Source organism: Ruditapes philippinarum, unplaced genomic scaffold, assembly GCF_026571515.1.
Source record: "Ruditapes philippinarum isolate M1 unplaced genomic scaffold, ASM2657151v2 ctg226_1_1_1_1, whole genome shotgun sequence".
Taxonomy (NCBI): domain Eukaryota; kingdom Metazoa; phylum Mollusca; class Bivalvia; order Venerida; family Veneridae; genus Ruditapes; species Ruditapes philippinarum.
Genome location: NW_026856455.1, coordinates 129,952 through 154,154, shown reverse-complemented (window position 1 = coordinate 154,154; position 24,203 = coordinate 129,952). Strand labels below are relative to the sequence as shown.

The following is a 24,203-nucleotide window of genomic DNA, read 5'->3' as shown; positions in this document are numbered from 1 at the left end:
AAGGTCACGTGATTATGGTATAATTTACGCAAACCCAGAAATCGTCAACGCACCAATGGTGTATCTGTTTTAACCTATAGCTCCGCCCAGAAACACTTACTCCTTCGATCTTCAAAACTGAAAATTATACCATAGTCTGGGTATGGTATAATTTACGGTTATTGAAAATTATATTTGGAAGAATTTTACATAAGAAGCGCTGAAGAGCTATAGGTTAAATTGAAATAATATATGTGTCAGTGATATAGGTCAAGATGAACATCAATTAGAGAAATAGATGGAGGCGATCATGTAAATGACTGATGACGCCTTACAATGAATTATTGTCATTTTTATCAATGGGTTTTAAGTCATATACTTACGCATTTCAACTAACATGATGAATTTCTCGCTTATATCACGGGAGATAACTTCATGTACCGTTTGTTGAACTACTGACCTTTAGAATGTAAGCCTTGATCTGCTGATAACATATCAATGTCTATTGTTTACCGATATAACGCCCGGCAAGCAGAACGTAAACTGTATATGGCTGCTGGTATTTAAGTACAGGAACTTTATGTACTTGTTCTAGGTGCCAGTGCGAAAAAGCAACAGGCTTTATAATGTTACATTATATAGTATATAAGGCACCTGAAACTATCTAGGTAAGATAAGCTTTCGTTTGGTCCGCTCGCCCTATATTCCTTATATTAGACCTTTATATACAGTATGATGTTTTCCATTTAAGTCTGTAGAAAAAGATCATATTAATGTATCTTTGGTCTGTAAAACTGAAAGATTGTTAAGAAAGGTACAGGTATCAATCCACTTAATCATATTTATTATTATGGGTGTAGCTGAAGCGTTTTCAGTAAAAGTTTCAGAAAATAGCGACAGCTTGTCAGTATGTGAATTAGAAAAGAAACATCATCATTTTAAATGATTAGTTGCTTTCTTATCCACGAACTTTGTTATAAAATTATCTCTTTTATTCAAACATAATAATCCATAAATCCACATTTTCTTTAATTTGCATATCTTTTCGCATGAACTTTATATTACTGTATATCTTTGTATACCTGACAATATTTTCCCATGAACTTTGTTATTGGCATCGCAATTCCCACCAACTGTTAATTAAGAGTTTATTTTGTTTTACGGTAATAAACTTTGCGTTTGGATCGTTTGTTTTTTTTCTCGGCCCGACGCTTTTTTCTGTCCGAACGGGACCGAATTGAAAGCCTTGCCACTAGTATAGGTCAGTCTGCAAGTCCATGTAACTTTTTTTGTTGTTTTGGTTTTGAATTTTAGAAAAGAAACATCCTCATTTTAAATGATTAGTTGCTTTCTTATCCACGATCTTTGTTATAGAAATATCTCTTTTATTCAAACATCCACATTTTCTTTAATTTGCATATCTTTTCGCATGAACTTTATATTACTGTATGAACTTTGTATACCTGACAATTTTTTTCCCAATGAACTTTGTTATTGGCATCGCAATTCCCACCAACTGTATTAGACTTATTTTTTTTATGGTAATAAACTTTGGTTTGGATCGTTGTTTTATTTTTTTTCTCTCTCTCAACGCTTTGTCTGTCTGAACGGAACCGAATTGAAAGCCTTTGCCACAAGTATAGAGCTAGGCCAGCCTGCAAATCCATGTACTTTTTTGTTGTTTTGTTTTGAATTTTATGTCGCACCAACACTGTACAGGCCATATGGCGACTTTCCAGCTTTACTGGTAGAGGAAGACCTCACTTGCCCGTACGTGCATTATAACAGGTACCTAAGTAGAACCAACGACGTTCCGTACGCGAGCTTCCTCACATGAAAGAATCCAAAGCCCCTGTCGGGATTCGAACCAACAGCAGTGAGGGACAAGTGTTTTGAGCAATTTTTGTATTTTGATTTTGATACCTTTAAACTTTAAATGGACTGTCCTGATTTTAAAGCAGGACGAATCCATTACACAAATGCAGTAGATGAAAGGTTAATTAAACGAAATATTGACATTTAATTCATGAAATTGATCGGGCGTCCATTTTCTTCCATACAATATTGTTATGAATGACATATCTTAAAATAAGAACTCTTCAAGTGCCCTTTGTTATCTTAGGAATTACTTTATTGGCAATTATTTTTCGAGGTTTTCTTACTCTTTAAACATTGTAAGGATTTGAAGTGTTTGATTTGTTATTTTAGTAAACAAAGTAATTATCTTCAAATAATAACGTACTGCTCGTGGTTTTTTATCACATGTGTACCACAGTATTGTATATTTGTAGTTTATAGAATGTGATGTGTTTTAGTAAAATGTTCATCGGCTCTCCTAAATTACCAGATAAGTCTTAGGTTAATAAGCCTTTGAATTGCAGGTTCGAGTCTTTCAACCACTTATCGACTTATCGAGCTCGGCTTCTGGAACTCGAATATTCTGGTAGCTACAGTTCGAACTCACAGTGCCTGAACTGAGAGGCAGATACCTTGACTACATAATCGACTCTCTGATTGAAAGAAAACAACAACAACTATTATTATAAGACTGATATTTATTAACTGTATATACAAAAAAGCAACATATAGTCTGGGACTTAATGATATAACTGGTGTATTTAAACTGCAAATCGATATGAAATTGTCGGTGCAGAATAAACTGATCTCTCATTTACAATATCAGATGTTAGGCAATGTATTTTGTTACCTTTGATTATTCAATCATAGCCTATCAACTATTCCGATCTAGAATTACACGAAGCGTTATCAGAATGAGGCTATATATAAATAACTATAATTTGAAATATCTGTTGCTTAACGGACTGGGTTGTTTCAATTGAATATATGTGAATTACTTTACAAATTACTTTATGAATATTTTATCAAAATTCATTTTTTTTTAATTTTCTAAGGATATTTCATACAGAATTAATTCCAGTTCTTTTGTGTAGGAAGCTATCAGTTTATAGACATACTCTCAAATTCGTACCTAGAATCAACCTGTACTTAAGCAATGGGTGTCAAAGAGACTACGGCTTACGTCTGACTGGGTTTGAATCCTGACACGCGACCAATAGTTCTTAAATTACAAAACAGGCGCGTTAACCGTTCAGCAGTCACATTGTTCTTGGACAGGCTGTCAAGCAGTTTATCAGTACTAGTCTTCACTTTCATAAGGAATTGATAACTCATGTCATAGAAGAGGTACAGTGTGAATGACCGTAGTTCTAAAGGATTTTATAATCAATTACAACGAAAGTGACCTGCACCGTCCGGGAATCGAACCCGTCTGGCCCGATTCACAATCCAATCAAACGCTCTTACTATCGAACTAATCGGACAGTGCCGACTCAAAAAATTAAATGTTATATTAATGCTCTCTGGTGACTTAATTATTTGAATGAGAAAATAAAGTAACATCCATTATTTTGAGTTTTTTTCTGCGAGTTGTATAGGTTGGTTTGTCGTACATGTTTGACTGTAGAAAATTAGAATAAGCCTGTAATGAGGAAGTTAAATAAAGGTCATTCTTTAATATTTGTATGTAGTACTTCATATTATAACATGCATGATTTGAGCAAAAGTCTTTGAAGTTTTAATGACCTTTTGTAAGAGAATCTTATTAAATCATACGGACTTCTTAGAAACCATACTTTGATATTTAAACGACTTCCTTGTATGCATAATAAGGAGTCGTCTAAATATCAACGTATAAGCTTTTGAGAAAATATAACCAAACGACATGCACTTAACAAAATTATTCATAAAAAAAAACGATGATGAAAATGCAAAATTTCGTCTCATTATCATCAATGTGTTTTCGTTATCGTACTTACGCTATTTTCGCTATGATTGTACTTTCGCATTTTCGTATTTTTCGCTTATTAATCTATATATACTGCCCTAAGCGTAGATAATTGTTGAAACAAATTTTAAATTATCAACAACTCTTAAAATTCACTTAATTTAGTATTCTTGGATGAGATAGATAGAGTATCGGATTAGTAATCCGGGGGTTGGGTGTCCCTTGTTCGATCCCCGGACGAGGCGTAATTTCTCCGTGACAAATGATCTCGAGGGTTTTTTTTTAAACGGTTATTTGTCTGACCGCTAATTCAGAAATCATCTGGGATTAGTAGTCGATCGTCTGCGGAGAAATGGGTAAGTACTGGTTAGTTATCCAGTAAAAGCCGGTTAAGGGGCCGACCGCCAAAATATGACCAAACTGTATTAAAATCGGGGGAAAAAACACGAAATAATCAATCAATCAGTCATATATGAGATACAAGTATATGTGTTAATATGTTAATCATATCGGCTCAAGATGTATAAAAATAATGCGTTCTTTTAAAAGTTAGTTCCACACACGTGAAACATTAAATCAAGCTGATTTTCTTTCTTATAACATCCGTTATTGGTGGATAGGGATCGGGCTTTGTAACCCGATGAAACATTTTGTACCAAAACGGTGTAATAAGCGCGCCTTGTTTTCGTTCATCGTGCGTATATAATAAATTTAGGAATCTCGTATTGTGTAAATATTTCAGTGTTGTTTCTCAGAATGTTTTTTGTTGCTTTTGGAGAAAACTGAAAAGTTAATAAGTATGTCATCTTAAAACACGATATATATTTGGAGCAAATTCTTAATACTTATCCATAGCTAAATAAAACCAGTTCGTTTATATACATATGCATTTATACTGTAAACGATTGAATGTCTTTTATCAATGGAACCTTGACTGTAAAAATTTATGAAAAGACTAAAATGTCTGCCATTCGGAATACCTCAACTATTATACAATATAACTGACAGAAACTATGGGTTCTTGGAAAAAAAACATTAGTTTGTTTTATAAATGATTATTAAGTGTCGAGCTCAACAAAGTCAGAGTGGCACGTGCTGACACAGACAATAGAAATCTAGGTCATCCATGAAGGTTTTCTCCCATGCTGAATATAGTCATGAATATTTTAGCGCACTTAATCAAAATTGTAAGAGCTTGTGACATATCAAGGTACGGTATATTAAATCATTTTACACTTACCGTAACGAAAACAAATAAATGTAAAGCCAACTTTTAGCATATCTAATTTAGATGAACGCATTTTGTGAAACGAAATATATATGAGCCGCGTCACAACAAAACCAACATAATGGGTTTGCGCCCAGCATGGATCCAGACCAGCCTGCGCATCCACGCAGTCTGATCAGGATCCATGCTGTTCGCTTACAAGTAGAGAAACTGATAGCGAACAGCATGGATCCTGATCAGACTGCGCGGATGCGCAGGCTGGTCTGGATCCATGCTGGTCGCAATCGCATAACGTTGGTTTTGTCGTGACGCGGCTCATATTCAAAATACAATTTTGGTCTTGGCGTTGTTTTACCTTGAAAACAAATACCGAAAACGAGTAGTCTTCTATTTGAAATTAAATATTATTACTTTACAATAATGATATGTTTACCCCATCCCCCACCCCCACAGATAATGAAATTCATTTTGATAAATCCGTGCAACATTAAAATATTAAAGTTTTGTTTTACAGACTGACATGCCTCTTTAACAGCGTTTCTCGGAGCTTTCCATCAATTTATAAAGTAAGGAAGAAAGAAAGAAACAAACAAACAAAGAAACAAACAAAGAAACAAACAAAGAAAGAGAGAAAAAAGGAAGCAAAGAAAGAAAGAAAGAAAAACAGCAATAGCAGGTACAAATTCACTTTCATTATGATTGAATTTCTTCGGCGCTTTTATATATTTATTTATTTTCTATTTATTTATTCATTCATTAAGCCTATATATTGGCGCATTTATTACAAAGTTTACAATTTCTTCGACATGTCTTTAAGATTGTTCTTGCATTAATTCTATTGTAGACTGCTGGCTTTAGATGCTATTACCGTATCGATATTCTATAGTTCCTTTGTCAAGCATTTTTTTCTCGCCTTGCCGACGGATTCAGAGTCAATGGTAGATTAATAGCCATTAAGGTGAGAAATCAATTTTTCCGAACTATAGGGCAATTTAACATTCGTGTGATGCACGAGCTGTTTAGCTAAGAATGATGATCTTCAATAATAATAACATTGCATAGCGTCTAATTTGTTGACTGCTTATAAGAGAGGTGCGACACTGATCAAAATTTGTGTCTCTGAATCCAGGACGTTTTGGCTCGAAAAATAGCGGGTTTGAAAACGTAATAGCTGCACAGTCTGGATCCCTTGATTTAAACCGTTGATTTATAATTTGATGTCTTTCAAAGCTATATATCTATATAATTATTAAAATAAGTTTAAAGCAGCATGCCTCCCGTTTCTTGCTTATATCTATCAAACTTTTAAAAATATATTTAATAGAAAAAATGTTTTGAAGTGAACAAGGAAAGTAATTTACACATGGCAAACGGAACTAAAAATCCATGTATATTACCAAACGTGTTTGTTACGCAGTAAAAATATTATGATAAATAGGCTACTGCAAAATCAGTTATTTATGTATTTATACATGTTTTGATTTTTCTGTCACGTATGATTGTTGGGATTCGACTATTAAATGATGAGAATATAATTGTTTTTGCACCACTGAAATGTATGCTTATTTAACTTTTGTCCATTCCAAACATATTTTCTTGGGTTACTCTAGATCCGGAAGTCTCTCAATTCAAATCCCTCTCAATTCAGATTCTTTTCAAACATACGGTGATTCAAATGCCATTTAAATATACATGTACATGTATAATAAATATGTTACCACACACACACACACACACCAACACACACACACACACACACACACATATATATATATATATATATATATATATATATATATATATATATATATATATATATATATATATATATATATATATATATATATATATATATATATATATATATATATATATATATATATATATATATATACGATTCATTTCGTTTCATCACATATATTGTCTAGTGGTATAACATACACATATAGCTTACACATATAGCTTACACATATAGCTGACACATATAGCTGACACATATAGCTGACACATATAGCTGACACATATATAGCTGACACATATACCTTACACATATACCTTACACATATAGCTGACACATATAGCTGACACATATACCTTACACATATAGCTGACACATATAGCTGACACATATACCTTACACATATACCTTACACATATAGCTGACACATATAGCTGACACATATACCTTACACATATACCTTACACATATAGCTGACACATATAGATGACACATATACCTTACACATATACCTTACACATATAGCTGACACATATAGCTGACACATATACCTTACACATATACCTTACACATATAGCTGACACATATAGCTGACACATATACCTTACACATATACCTTACACATATACCTTACACATATAGCTAACACATATACTTTACACATATAGCTGACACATATACCTTACACATATAGCTGACACATATAGCTGACACATATAGCTTGCACATATGCTCATGTGATGCCACTTAAAATTATTATGTGACTTCCACTAACACATGTGACTTTATTCGCATTCACATCATACGTAATTAATACGATTGTACGGATATAAATCAATGCCACTATGAGTATTTGTGAACCACTCAAAATCAACAAAAATAGTTATTTGATACAAGTTTCCTTTTATTTCGACACTTTGGTACCATTGTTTGATTTAGGACAATATGAAAATATTTGTCGCTGTTGTGCCATTTCAACGTTTCTATTCGTTCCTACCTATATAATACGAATGATTTGTTTAATTTGTAATTTAGCAATGGAGTGCTGCAGAACGTGCTTTTGTTGTAAACAATTTGACTGCTCTCTGTCAAACTAATCGTATGACTTAACCGATTCAATTCATAGAAAAATATCAACATACACCCATTGATAATGATGAATATTCTAATATATAAATTATTTTTTTGTAGAATGACTTTGTCCTGACACAAAAGGGAATTACAGGTTTTAGCAGACGACAGTACATTATGTCAACAACGCGCCTGCATACGTACAGGTTGGTTTGCCTTGGACACACGCACCCATTTTTCTGAAGGAAGAAACTGCAAGGATCATTGTTAAGGTGTTCTTATTTTCTAATACGTCAACGTTGTTTGTTAGATTGAAATTAGTCCTGATTAGTTTCGAAATAAACATATTGACTTTAACAACTGGGTATTGTTGTTTATTTCTGGTGTAGCTATGGGAATGTTTAGTCAATAAGCTTTTATTAAGACCCTCCCATTGAGTGCGTCAACTGGGAAAAACCAGTTTCTCCTAAAAAACAAAACGTTACGACAATATGAAGAAGAATTACCAGGAAAAAACCTTTAACGAGTATTTTTTACAATTACGTTTCAAATAAGTTTTGATATTAATACATCTCAAATAACATGAATCTCAAATAACATGGACATCTATTTGATTTAATTTTTCCAATACAATTTTCCATTTGATACGCAGATATTGTGTTCTATAGTTTAATCGTAATTTAAATTAAGTGTGAATATCGGATGCGAAGTTTTCATTTTTTCAAATGGAGTGTTTTATTCCGTAGTCTGGAATCTATAAAAGCGACGTATTGTTTATATGGTTATTGTCTGAGATTATAGAATCAATTATTCCAGTCAGTTTTCGAACGCTTTACCAGATACAATATTTTATATGCTAGCAGACGACAATATGCTCGCGTGACGAATAGATGTGATATTTGATGACTAAGGATGTATAGGATTGTTTGAAATAAAACAGTAAGTTTACTTTGTTAAATATTAAATAAGTTACTGATTTTATCACGAAATACTTGTTTGATTATTAAATTCTACTTACAGCTGTGCAGACGTGATTTTCTGATTACACATTAGGTGAATGGTTATGTTTAAAACAAAATGCTGATGTAAGCATATAAGCGTATCTAGATCTTATTGTGATGATAAAATTTCTTGTGTATGAAGCTATATTTGATAAAATATTTTGATAAAATTTATATAAATGGTAAAATTGTGTTTCCCGATAGAGGAACGGTCGATTTTTGAAAGAGATCCAAAATAGAATATCTCTGTTAGTTATCTTTTATTTTTTACTAATATTGCACATTAACAGAATTAAATGTTCCGGAACATATTATTATGTTGCTATTTTCAGTAGATATTTTAACTGTTTATCAATGATTTATAATTAGTACATGTGCCATTCGCACAAGGGAAATAGATAAACAGGTTTTTTCATAGAGATATTTTGAAATGATTTTTTGTTCAAAATTTGAACAACAATTTTGTCCGATACATGTATATTTCTTTACTCACTTTAAAACGTTTAAATTATTTATAAAGAAAACAAAACATACGTATATATGTACAATAACGTATATGTTTTTATATGTTTTGTCTGAAATGATATCTATGAATACTTCAAGCCTGTTTATCATATGAAAGAAACACACTTTAATTTTTTTTAACGTTGATATTGGTAAAGTTGTTTTTATATATAAAAAATCATAAAAGCAATTATATTATAGCCACATATTGATCAGAGATCGAAATACATCACTTTCATCAAACCACTGGTCTTAGATCAATGGTGTAATCTACGTATGAACATTTAAGGGATAGTTTAGCATAGTGATCCATCTTATTTGTCAAGAAATGAACTACTAGAATTTGAACTGTCGCAGATAACACATTGTCACAAATGAATCACTCCTAGTTATTGTCACGGTCATACAATCTCTTCCTGTCACGGAGAACCATGACCTCATAAAGGGGTTTTCAGCATCATTTCAATTTCGCTTCACCAACAAGGCAATTTGTTACGAATATGCAGTAAAATTCTGGATTGATTTTACTGGATTGATTTTGTTTATATATTGAATGACCCTCGTATAAAAATTCTATGTATGAATTTAAGTTTAGGTCGTATACATACGGTTTATTCCTTCATTGTTTAATTTTATGTTCTTTAAAGGCTGTGTTTGTTTATATGGTTGTTTTTGTTGAATATACATTGTATGTATAACAACTCTGGTAAATCTTATATTGTCACTCCTGCCGGTTATCTATCTGGGATACAGGAAATGTTGGCTGATATTTCTAGGAGGAATCATGTGTTGTTTAAACATTTCTGTATTCAATTCAAGTTTGATGTGACGTATCGGCAGGGATTGAAATATTTAAGTAACTATTGAACAATTGAAGCAGTTCATTGATACGGGATTGATCGCGGAAACAGGATGGTTGGTCGTGTAAACATGGTCACAAATTGTAAACAAACACGTGATTCGGTTATACACGTGTTTGCTGTGCTTTACGGGTGATGTCATTAATAATTTAGTTGCCTGGAAACATTTAAAAAATTATTTTTAAGTGTAAAAAGCTATAATAAATAATTTATATATGTCTGGTGCCTACAGATTATTCATTTTATATATCTGTTGCCTATTTATATATTTGTTGCCTATAGATTATTCATTTTATATATCTGTTGCCTATAGATTATTCATTTTATATATCTGTTGCCTATAGATTATTCATTTTATATATCTGTTGCCTATAGATTATTCATTTTATATAACTGTTGCCTATAGATTATTCATTTTATATATCTGTTGCCTATATATTATTCATTTTATATATCTGTTGCCTATAGATTATTCATTTTATATATCTGTTACCTATAGATTATTTATTTTATATATCTGTTGCATATAGATTAAACATTTATTGTTTGCATTTCGAAAAAGAAATACTTCCAAAATACCCTTATTGGAGAAATATACCCCTGGAAATAAGTTAAGCACACCACGGATATTTAATATTGGTTGTGATTAAGATGACAACTAAATTGAGGTAAGAAATAGTAATGCGATAAATAGCGAAAGCAATTTAATAATCATAAACCAGTAAATTAATGAGTTTAGTTTATTCTTTACCAAATTATTGAGGCATAAACAAATGTGTTGTTTTTGACAAAAAATGTTAGTGTTTATAAGTATGGTGTGGGAGCGTTTACAAAATATTTACTGGTGGATAATTTTGGTAAATATTGACGATTACGTAACCTAAAATGACATTATGTAGCCAAATGTTTAATATCGTGTGTAACCGCCAGGTGCCCGGATGATAGCTTTAACCATTCTCCTCATACTACCAGTAAGGCGTCTTATGCGATTTTGAGCTAAATTTTGCCATTCTTGGTGCAGAGCTTGCTCAAGTTGTTGCAGGTTGACTACAGGTGATTCGTACCATTGCCCAAATAAAATTTAAAATTTCAGTTGTGGTTATGTCAAAAGTGAAGCAAAATGCCGAGTGTGCTTAACTTATTTCCAGAATTATACATTTATATTTCAGAAAATGACTGCTAAACGGTTACTAAAATTATATTTTTTTTGTTCCGGAACATTTTATTCAATTGTTTGCCCAATATTCATAGGTGTTTGACATACAGAGACATTTATATTACAACTCTTTCAAAACTCGACTAAGAAGATTAAGGAAACAGAATTGTAACTTATATAAATAGAGTTTTGGGGTCAACTTTCGATATAGTTTTTTATATAATAATATATAACTTGAAAACTTAATATATCATATACAACTGTATTAAATTACTGTGCGCATAGATTTTCATATAAATGCAAAGCTTGAAAATATATAAAGTCAGAAATCTTTTAGAATGAATCATAGAATACAAGTTATCCAGTTGAGAACCAACTTTACATACGGGTATTTACTTTTAGCGACACAGCATGAGGAAACTAATTTGATCATCTCTAACTCTATAGTGTCCCAGATATTGGACTATTCAAATATCACAGGAAATGAAGACTAGAAACATAAAAATATAAAAAATATCTATACGGCGATATTCTGGCATAAGTCATCTTTAACTGCCATTAAGCACAATATAAAGGTATAGGAAATGACAATGTATTGGCATACATATATGTATGAAATAGATTTTCTTTTCGGTCGAAAGCCGTCTAAAATCAGTTTGACTTCCTGTAAAATTAACGGGGAAGAACTGAATATAAGACGAATTTTCATTGGTCATTTTGAAGTTACAAAATGAAATCTGTGAGTGTCATTGGCCATTCTGACATGAAATGCAAAGGATAGTTCTTGCCATTCTGAAATAAGATTTTAAGGATAGTTCTATTTCTGTGGAAACGGACCCGTCGTCTGATCTTGTTTTAAATATATCATAATTCAAAAAGCCAAATGATAGTTTGATAGTATTTGCTCATTTTAATAGTTTTATATTGAAATAATCATTTAAATCATTTAATTATATAGATTTAAATATCGATATAGATTGTTATATACATTGTTAACAACACGACAAAAAAACAAAAAGAAAGAAAGAAAAATACAATAACAGAAACTGTTAGTTAATGTTTAATTTGTACAAGTTATATTCAAACTTGGCTTCGTCATTTAACTTTACAAAATCGATTTTACAACTTTTTAATCTTGATAGCCGTTGGACGGAAGTAGGGGACAAACGAGCTTTAGGGCGTGAAACATGTCCTCCCATGGACAAAACTGACTCCGAGCAACTTTTCAACTATTTATTTTTATTGCCTTTTTCATTGCTCATGGATTGGTTTCCCTTTTTCAGTTTTTTCCGGCCTTAAAAGTGCAACATAATGACAGATAATGCCACCCTCTTAAACATTGTGTAGGAGTCGCCCTAAAGCACCCAATAATGAGACAGTTTCCATTCGAGATCACACTTTACAATATTATTAAAAACTTGAAGTAGAATTTAGGTCCTTATGACGTCATTGATTGCATTGTGTCAATATTTATCTCTTTAAAGTACTTTCATTCCTGCAGGAATATTATATATAATCATAATTTTTTATATCAGACCGTAATAATTATTTGTATTAGGACATTTATAAAATATAATCAAATTTGTCTTCTTCAAAAAAATCCTTATAGCAAAAAGCAATTATATCATAAGTTGCTTTTCAGCTATTTTAATTAATGCTGTTCTAAATTCTTACACCGAGTATCAAATAAGGGGAAAATGTATTCGAAATAAAATGAGCCGTGTCAAGACAAAACCAACATAATGGGTTTGCGACCAGCATGGATCCAGACATGCCTGCGCATCCGCGTATAGTCTGATCAGGATCCATGCTGTTCGTTTACAAACCCTATAACAAGTAGAAAAACTGATAGCGAACAGCATGGATCCATGCTGGCTGCAAACGCACTATGTTGGTTTTGTCATGACGCGGCTCAAATATATTTTTATATTTTGAATGCATGTTACAGTCTAAAAGCACCTTATCAATTATTCTTATTGACACAGATCAAACAAAATTAGATAAAGTATTCTTCAATAAATATTTATAGCTATTACTCCTGGACGACATAACAAATTTCGTCTGTGTAAAATTATTTATGAATTAAAAATAAAACATTTGTTAAATACCAATACAGGCAGTAGAACTTTGGTACGAGCTTGTTTCCTTATTTTTCTACTTGTACAAATTTAAATTAAAAAAGAGTTTATTTAAAGAGTCAGAACCAATCAGGTTACTATTAGAATATCGAAATTACAATTTAAATAAGTGAACTCTTCTTTTAGAAATCTATATAAATGTACTTACCAAAATTAATTCACATTTCCATTATGTTTTTTGTTTTGTATGCATTTTTTCTTTTCATTTTTGATTTTTAAATAATTTACCAATCAAAATCAATACTGTATATGAAAAGAAAAAATATAACAAAATATAAACAAAACCAAAAATAATGGGAAATATATTTTAAATTTTTTTATTGAACTCATCGTTCTTAATAATTTTCAAATACGTGTACATAAAAACGAATACATGTATTTAAGAACCCTAATTACTTAACTATGATTTGTCTTTATATTTAATATGGCAGGCAATATATGTACATAAGCAATACAATGCATTTGTTACAAAAGCAAAAATACAATGCATTTGTTACAATAGCACATTAACGAGATAGCCACATTTATTGATTATGGGATGTTGATTCTTGACCTTTGTAATTTTGCTTTTCTTACCAGTAAAGTCAAAAAGTCGCCATATTACATTAATGTACTGTGTCAGGATGACTTAAAAAACAACCGTAATATGAGGTGTCGTTGCAATCAGTTTAGGGCCATACAAAGTTATACACTAGCACAGCTTTCCTTTGAAGCGTGGTCGAGTTTGTTAACGCGTCGTACTAGTAATCTAATGATTGCTGGCAGCGTAGGTTCAAACCCCGTCAGAGGCCAGCCATTGTTTCCGTGAGCAAGAAACTTTACACTCATTTGCATCATAAGTTTGATTATTCTGAACAGATTTAATATTAAATATATCATTAAGCTAGGATTGTTAAGTTGATTTTTTTTTCAAAAATATAAATCATGCATCGTTGGCGTGTGATTTATTAATGTTTGTTTATTGATTGAAAAGAGATAGTTGATTTCGTCCTACAAACGATTAAATTATAGAGCAAAAACGTCATTTTTTATCCATATCCCTTATCTAAATTCAATATCATGGTAACAAAAATGTAGCACGTGATTTTCATATTTTAGAACTGTTACTGGCACGTGACATGGAGCTGGTTGTGTGTATAGATATAGGCTCCACCCACACTGGTTACGCCTACTCTTCTAAGAAGGAGTACGATGAAAGAATGTTAAATATACACCATAACGAGGAATGGATGTCCGGACACGCTAATCTACATACATTCAAGGTAATTTATTCCCAAACAATTAAATATTTTTTTTCTACTGTGTAGTTATAAGCTTTCATCATATTCTCCAAGGTAACTGTATATTTAGATTCTCATTGACTTACTTTTGGCTCAAACTAATATTCCGTGGAAATTGCATGGAAGTTACTATCACCACTTTGTGCTTCAAAATCAACCCTTGAAGGGCATGACTGGTAACATGTCAGGGGTCCGTACTCGAAAGCGAAAGCTGCATTTAGTGCCTTAAAGGCCGAATTAAACCCTCATCAAGCATAGACTATCGTATCGTTATAAGCCTCTATTTAACGGCCACTTTTATAAGAAACACGGGGCTTTATTGCCAGCATAATAATGACCATGACATAAAATGATAAAGAAGTCTCCCTTAATCAGAGACGTGATTTGAATAAAGGTCAATCATACATACAGTATATGTGTGCAAAATGGAATCGAATCACCGGTGACAAATCGTTTAAAGCTATTTTAAACTTAAACAACAAACCCCACTTTTTATTTATTTTGGGTGAAAAGTTTTCAATATAAATCAAATCTAGCTACAAAGGATAAGTGGCTCTAAATTGCTCCGCTCTTATATCATTGTATTTTCTCTTTTGTTACAAAAAAGTGCCATCCTCCGCAATTGAACAAATGAATAAAAACGGATTTCAATAAATCCACATTCATAAAAAAGTGTGCTCGTTTATAACAGTGAACTTTTAGCTCTATTTACCCAAGACTATTGAATTTCTATAATGTTTTGTAGACACCAAGCATAGCTTTACTACAACAAGACAAAACATTACATAGCTTTGGTTACGAAGCAGAGCGTAAATATACACAACTCCAGGATGTTAAACAGCAAGATATGTGGTACTATTTTAAACGCTTCAAGGCTGACCTTAAAACAAAGGTAAGGTTTCAACTTGCAGATCGAAAAAAGCTCTTATTCACTAACTTTCCCTAATAAGCTATCATATTCCAAAATATCGGAACACGCTGTTATTGTCCCAATCCATAATGAAAGTTCTCAAGTTCAAAACTACGATCAAATCTCCATCATTCCAAACTACAATATAATCTCTTATTCTCCAGACATCTTTATAATCTTTTATTCCCTATCTTATTCTGTACACTACTTTAAGGAAAACAGAGGGAAAACAGCACATTCCTATCTATATAATCTGCCCTTTTAATAATAAATATAACCTTTAATTGAATTATAAAAATACATTTTATTCTTTTTCACTTTTTTTCCTGAATTATTACCACTATTATCAATTTCGTATGACTGAGTCTGATTACTCATATATTTTCAACTTTATGAATATTAAAAGTTATGATTATTGTAAAATTAAACTTTTGCGTAAAAACAACGACATAAAATACATGATCACCGATATTTTTTTGTACATTTAACAACAGCTAACGAGCACTCGCTCGTTTAGTTTCAAGTAAAAATAACAATTCAAAAAAGTGAAATAGTTCATTTACAGGTTATTTATTATTAAAAAGGCAGATTATAGATATCAAAACAACTTAAAAATGTGTTTTCCCTCTATTTTCCTTAAAGTAATGTTAATGATTTTTAGAATTATACTTCTCTTGTTTGTTTAATGAAAAATTAAATGTTAAAGTAAGAAAAAAGGAATGTTGACGTCATGTATTCTTTTTCTTGTATTTTATTCAGAAAGTGTGATACTTGATCGTAGCCTCATGTTTGTATTTATTGTAATATAATAAAATAGATTTGAGTGTTATTTCATATGAAATGTAACATTTTACATACCTATCTTGTTAATGTTCATGCAGTTGTGTGATCTAAAGTTAGTTTTATTAATGTTTTATAGTCAGGGAGGTCTTTGTTTTGCTTGTAGCTAGACAGAACTAAAACCATGTATATACAGTAGAGTTCCAAATGTTACGTAAAAGTTACGTTTAATATAAAATAACGCTCAAATATCTATTTTATTACATTGCTATTAACACAAACATGAGACTACGATCAAGTATCACATTAATGCATCCTGCATAAAATACAAGAAAAAATACATGACGTCAACACTTAACGTGTATAAAGCTATATATATATTTTATGAACTATTTGTATATAATTTATCAGTAAAATCATACTGGTCCCGGTTCTCGAAATAGTTGTATCATTGAATGTCTCTGTTTTTTACGTAAGAAGAATTAAATGTTTTAGAACAAAATATTATTCTGCTATTTTAAGTAGAGTTTTATCTGTTTAATGATTCCGTGCATGCGCCTTTCATTTTTAAGGGGAATTTATTATCATATTAGTTTCATACAAGCGTTTTGAAAAATAAAATGGCAACAGATATACTTTTACTATTATTCGTGTGTGTTTGTATTTTTCTAGAACGTATATCACATAACAATGATTTAAAATATTTACACGTCATTTCTTTTCATACACGTATTTTAATTGTCCCAAAGTTATTGTTTTGTATTGATAAATATTCAAATTGAAGTTGCTATTTAAACACTTATTTAGATGACAATGAAATCATGGCTATGAAATAACAATATTGCATTAAAATTAAATATGAAAAATGCTAATCAACAATGCTAAATTATTGTTGCAACAGTCAATTATCTTACTATATTCCATTTAATCTCGTAACTAACTCACTTGTTTACAAACACCGATCATATCGTTAAAGTTATTTCACATTAATTTTGTTGCTTGATTTTATAAAACGGGTGTTTATCAATAAATCATTAATGTATGGTATTTGTGTAATTAAATCAATATCGCACTATAAATTTGAATGTAATAATGATGATAAAAGTAAATAACAAAAATGAGCATTATAGAAAAATTGGTGTAGTAACAACTTTAACTATACGATATTTTTCTATGTAAATTTGTGAACATGTTCCTATTATATGAGTTTACAATATATAAAAATATCAAATTCGTACATATTTTATTTAGATTTTATACAATCTTGTCACAGAATATTGGGACAACCCAAGTTCACACAGTTTACTAAATATATTGTACTAAACCTAAAAAAACGTTAATTGGCATAAACATCAACTTGTTTATCAAAAATTTGATATTTTCATTTAGTTTATTTTATGCTTTAAAATATATAGCATTTTTATAGCATTTCATATATATACCAGTTAAGTAATCAATACTTCAGCCACAAATTCACCAAACAGATGCAGAAGTATTTCATACTCAGTAAAGAAGGTCCCCAGAGACTTAGCAATAACTAGAAATATATAAATAAATGAGATAAAATAAATAAATTAAAGTGCAGATTTGGTCCGATTGTGTTGAAAATGCATGGTCAATAAAAATACTGATTCCATCTTTTTAAAACTGTTCCAGTTATACATATTTTTTCACAAGTACTCATTACAGGTTATGATATAGTTCAAAACTGCAGACCCGCCTTCTTTTTTCTTTTCATAATCACTCTATACTCAAGTTTGCATTTTAAACTAAGGGTTATATTATTTTGCTATGCCATTTTAATCTCGACTTTTAACATTTTTACTTGCTAACGGCATCTGTTTCAACTCATTCGTACAATGCAAACCAAGATCACCCCGCACATCCGTGCTGTCTGAACATGGTCGCCATTCTTGGCTATTAAGATAAAAGATGGACCAGTCAAATCTAAAATATTTAGCTTGGTAATCTATATCGTAGATATTTCAACCAGACCTACTTTTTATATGATTAAATTTTGATATGACTATATCTGTGAGATCAGCTCGAAATTTGTGTGTCAATTTCTTTCCCCAGCAATTTCGGAAAGACACTGTGATATTAGAAGAAGGAGGGAAATCCATCAACGGCGTTTCATTATTTACCATCATATTGAAATACCTGAAAATTCATTGTTTTGCTGGCTTGGAGGATAGTGCTCGCTACGGGACGTCAGAAGTGCTGGCAAAATACAATATTCGTTATGTGATAACCGTCCCAACCAAGTGGGATAATGCCTCAAGAGACTGTATAAAATCCGCAGCTAAAAAGGTAAATATAATAGTTTGATTCTTTCCTGTAACATTGTAATGCTCATGTTTCAAACTTGGAAATGAAACAAAACGAAACGAAATAATTTCTGACGTTAGAACAATAAAACATTCTAAAGAATTGTTTATAGTCTTATTGTTAAATGAACTAATACATGTAAATGTCATGATAACTTTACATATGACCATAATCGTCTTAATTTATTATTGTGCTTTAAAAATATCCAAAAACTCACGCTTTTTTCCAAAAGCAATTAATGAGCATAACGTTATTTAAATATGATAAGTATATGCACACTATATGCTTGCATTACATGCTTTAATAAATTGAGAAAAAAACCCTCATTTCAGGCAGGCTTGAATCCACATTATATTCATACGGAAAGTGAAGCCGCCGGCAGATATTGCCGACTTGTACCCATAAGGCCGACCACTGAAAATTCGTTCTATATACAGAAACCTCAAACCCAGCATATGATTGTGAATTTAGGAGGTAAGCCTCATGAGTATTATCTCATAGATATAAATAACTGTTACTTTTTTCTGATATAGTTTCTGAAATTTTAGTCACGCATGTCCTTTGCCATAATTATGTCGCCTTTCCAACTATACGTCAGGAAGATGATCTCGAGTGTTCCTTCGTGCATTTTTGTTCAGGCACGAAGTTGGCCACGAGTAGAACAACCGACCCTGTACATAGATTTTTTCACACGAATGAAGTCCCTGCCAGGATTTGAATCATGATGATTAAAATTTTGACAAGGAGATTAACATTTTTTTAACATTAGCTTTACTTTGGTTTACTCAAATCTCCATGTTCTTTTTTAATAAATTCGACATTAAATTAACAGATACAAACATCCATTATACTGCCATTTCGTTATTGAACATTATCACACAGCCATCGTGGCATTGCATACGTAACTGACCGTTTCAGTCAAAGTACCCATTTGAAATGTTACAGTTAAGATGCTTTTGCAACGTTTAACTATTAATTAGATATCTAAGTACTAGTATTCAATATAAGTTTTTGTTTTCTTTATCAGGAAGTGGGATAGACGCAGCAGTTCAAGAGATATTGGAAGACGGTGCTGTTAAAGAATTTCCAAAGAATGTTGGCAATGCATCAGGTGGTACTCGTGTTGACGCCGACTTTCTGAAATTCGTTTCAACGTTGTTTGGAAACGAGTTTATTGACCTTTACTCAAAAAAGAACCGAATAGACTTTTTGGAACTTCAGTATGAATTTGAAGTAAAGAAGCGGAAATTTTCCCTTGAATCGGATCAAGGAACAAGTCTTGAATTACCAAGTTCATTAGTGAAAATGTATACTACAAAATATAAACAATCACTTCAGTATATGATAGACGACACTGACTTCGTTGGAAAAATCTTGTCACAAGACGAATATCTAATACTTAACAAAACAGTCATGAAAGACATTTTTGGTCCTGCTGTAAAAAGTATAGTTGGGTACCTTACTAATTTGTCACGTGACCCGGAAACAAAAAAGTGTGATGTTATTATTCTAGTAGGTGGATTTTCAGAGTCTCCAGTTGTGACGGGTGCTACGCGATTTTATTTTCCAAAGTCAAATATAATTACAATGGAAGATGCGTCTTTAACAGTATTACGGGGCGGTGTCCTTTTAGGTCACAATCCAGAGCCGATCCTTACGGTCACACCAACTTTTTCTTACGGTATCGGAATGGCAGTTCCGTTCAATGGTAACCAACACCCAAATGAAAAACTTTTCCTAGCGAAAGAGAAACAGTATTGTTCAGCAGTATTTGCACCGCTTATTAAAGCGGGAAGAACTGTAAGCGTTACAGACTTTAGTCGATCAATTAAATTATCGCTAAACAGACAGCTTCAGAAAGTGGTGGCAGTGCCTGTGTACGCATCCAAAGACTTACGAGCCAAATATGCTTCAGAAGAAAGTTGTTATTTGTTGGGTAAGCTCAAAGTGCCCGTTGGTGATCAGGACAAAGTTGTTGTGCGCTTCCTCATTCTTGGTGACTTCCTGATTGTCGAAGGGTTAACTGAAACTTTTAGAACAATAACTCAAGAATCGTTCAGTCTTGTCCCCGTCGATAAACAAAGTTGATGGAAGTGAATTGATAGTCTACAGCGTTCGCGCTAAGTTTCCTCAAAAAGATTTTACCTGTTCACCTTGTATTAAATGAGATTGATATCTACTCATTTTGCAGGAGCTCAAAGTCTTACAATTATTTGTGGAGTTGAACATTTATTGCTGTGATGGATTATGTTAGCATGCAAGGAATAATGAAGTTAACTGCTTTTAAAAAAATAACTTTGGGACGCTTTTGATGTGATATCTATTTACAAAGTAAACAAATAAGACAAAACAATACAAAAAATGCCTCTGTATAACATAATAGAGAAAAACAGAACCCCTTAAGAACGCCCAAAAAAGACAAAATTAAAAGTTTTTTTTAGCTTGTTCATGAAAAATGGAAGTTACCGTCCACGCCCACACGGCTAAATTTGACATTTCTCATTTCATATTCATAAAAAAACCTTGGATCAAAGCATCTTACACCTTTATGATGGTACTTCCTTTCAGTAAATGGCATTTTGGTGTTTTATATATTTTAAAATTTGTTACGATGCAGACTCAATTTATGGACCCTATGACAATGTGATACAGATGAAATAGGATGGAAATAGGCTTATACAAAATGTTTATGCTTAGAATATTATAATCATGCCCATGGAGTGTAGCTTTTATGCTTTGAATATGATAAATTCTACACACATTATTTCGATTGTTTATGGTCTCGTGTTTTAACAAATCAATAACAAAGGTCAAGATTAATATAAAAAATAAATAAATAAAGGAGAATAAACAAAAATATGAAGACATATAAACTGGATGAATTAGGAGATGTGGAATCTTGTGTCTAAGAATTCTACTTGCGGATCACCTACATGACTAAACGTTTTGATGTTTTCTTCAAAATTTACCCCAATTAACCAATCCTCTTATCTAAGGGATAAACCGTTTCACATCAGGTGACTTCTCATGCCGGTGCACGCCACACCGGTAGTCAATAGCAAAACATAAATGTTAACTCAAATAAATGATAAGGTCATCAATTATGCATATTTCTATACACAATTCATTACGCTCGAATATGTTTCCATAAAGCGTTTCGCTTGCATACATTTATATATTTGTACCCTAAACTAAATTACAAATCATGATGACTTTACAATATTTTATGTTGTTCTTAATCAGTGTTTATCATGAATTAAGTGGTATATGACTTCGAATTTATGTCTTGTAACTTCTGTGCAGCATTAAATGCAAACCGACCACCAACAGACCTTCAAACAACATGAACACAGCTTTTGCAGTTGTTTTAGTTTGCTTTCCAAGATAACATTGGAAAATATGTTTAAATACATTTATGAAGTGATAATTTGTTTGTATTAGGAACAAGTACGATTTTTCATTTAGTATGGGACTGGAGCAAGAAGTATAAATTTTACCCATTTTGGCGCCTTCAGCTTTCATCATGTTTGTTTCATATGGTCATATTTTACCATTTTAATACATTTGTATGATTATTTATTTATTTATTTATTTATTTATAGATTAACTTTATTGAAATTATTATTGACAAATTAAAGCATGTGGAACAAGAATGTTTTGTTGTCATTTATTAGCTGGTCTGTTTTAGAGAAAAAGTCGACCTATTTGATTGCTGCGTCGTCGTTGCCGTCGGCGTCGTAAAACAAATAATATAAATAGCCAATTACACGAAGAGTTTAAAATGTACGATTTTTGATTTAGTATGGGACTGGAGCATGAAGTATAAATTTTACCCATTTTGGCGCCTTCAGCTTTCATCATGTTTGTTTCATATGGTCATATTTTACCATTTTAATACATTTGTATAATAACGTATTTATTTATTTATATGTTAACTTAATTGAATTGATTATTGACAAATAAAAGCATGTGGAACTCAAATGTTTTGTGGTAATTTATTAGCTGGTCTGTTTCGGAGAAAAAGTTGACCCATTTGATCGCTGCGTCGTCGTTGCCGTCGGTATCGTCAGACAAAACTATGTATATAGCCAATTACACGAAGACTTTAAAATGTATCAATGACTTCCTTCCAGTCAATAAACAATGGAATTTTCCGAATTGCAAAATAAGCTCCTTTTCTTCCCCATTCATTAAACAAGGAACCAGTATAAGCTCTTATTGTCAAACTACGATATAAGCTCTTATTCTCCCAAGCACGATGTAAGTCTTATTGTCCAAACTATGATTAACGCTCTTATTCTCTCAATTACAATAAAGGTCTCATTCTAATAATAGCAATGTGAGTTCTGATTCTACTTTATAGATTTATTCTCTTAACTACGAACATCGTATTTTTCCCAACAGTTTGCACTATTTTTTCTCAATTAATATATTTTACAAGCTTTACTTGTTACCGTTTTATACGTGTCGTATGCTTCAGATCATTTATAATAAAACTATAATTATGTTTTTAGCTTTATTAATATTTTATGTGATGATTATTATATAAAAAACTAATACGTTTAACAAGAACAATAAAGCCATAATCGTATTTTTATTTGCTTTTAAATGTTATGTCACAATTTCTTTAAAGCGGCCTTCAGCTTTTCTTAAGATTAGATATGTAACTTGTAGATAAATCATTCCATATAATTCTCAAATCAAAATAATTTTAACGTGGAAAATGAAATTTGCCTTCGTCAAAATACATAAACAATAAGGAAACCCCTCGATACCTCTAATATACCGCTCAACTCTCCATATGTAAATTAGCAAAGCGGACGATTTGTTTCCCTAATTTCTATTTTTAGAAACGAACGTCACTGGCGTGCTATAAATAGCTCTCGGTCTACTGAATCAACTCAGAATTGTTTTTCAAAAAAGCTGCTTTAAAAACATTCAATAACAAGTCACTTCCGGCTCATTTATCTTGTTTAGTTTGAAATAATATTTAGCGATAGACAATAATATTAAATATGACATGAGAATTCTTCTATATGAATATAGTATTAGTTCTGCTAAGCTGCAAACAATAACAAAGGCATTCCTCTATTTATCATTAATATAACTGCCACAGAAATCAGATCGGTACATAAAAAATTACTGAGCATATCAAATAACACTCACATTCATTTTATTGCATTGCATGAAGCACAAGCATGAGATTTTGATAAATTATAACATCATTTTTATTCTTGAATTAAATATAACTAAAAAGAATGCATGACGTCAACACTTAATTTATTATCAACGCCAACAATACATTTTATTGATTTGACCAGTTACTGATCATCATCATACACATATCATTTGTCTGTATTTGTATTTTTTTCTAGAATGCATTTATAATAACATAAATATGATTTGAAATGTTTACTCGTAATTT

General features: G+C 31.5%; 1 protein-coding gene across 1 annotated transcript; it reads left to right on the top strand.

The window, feature by feature from the left end:
• Positions 1–8,395: 8,395 nt before the first annotated feature.
• LOC132746597 (heat shock 70 kDa protein 12A-like) lies at positions 8,396–22,753 on the top strand. Its single transcript, XM_060735802.1, has 6 exons — positions 8,396–8,760; positions 14,579–14,742; positions 15,506–15,652; positions 18,527–18,760; positions 19,111–19,252; positions 19,806–22,753. The coding sequence occupies exons 2-6, from the start codon at positions 14,599–14,601 to the stop codon at positions 20,864–20,866; spliced, it is 1,728 nt and encodes a 575-aa protein (XP_060591785.1). The 5' UTR covers positions 8,396–8,760; positions 14,579–14,598; the 3' UTR covers positions 20,867–22,753.
• The last annotated feature ends 1,450 nt before the right edge of the window (positions 22,754–24,203 follow it).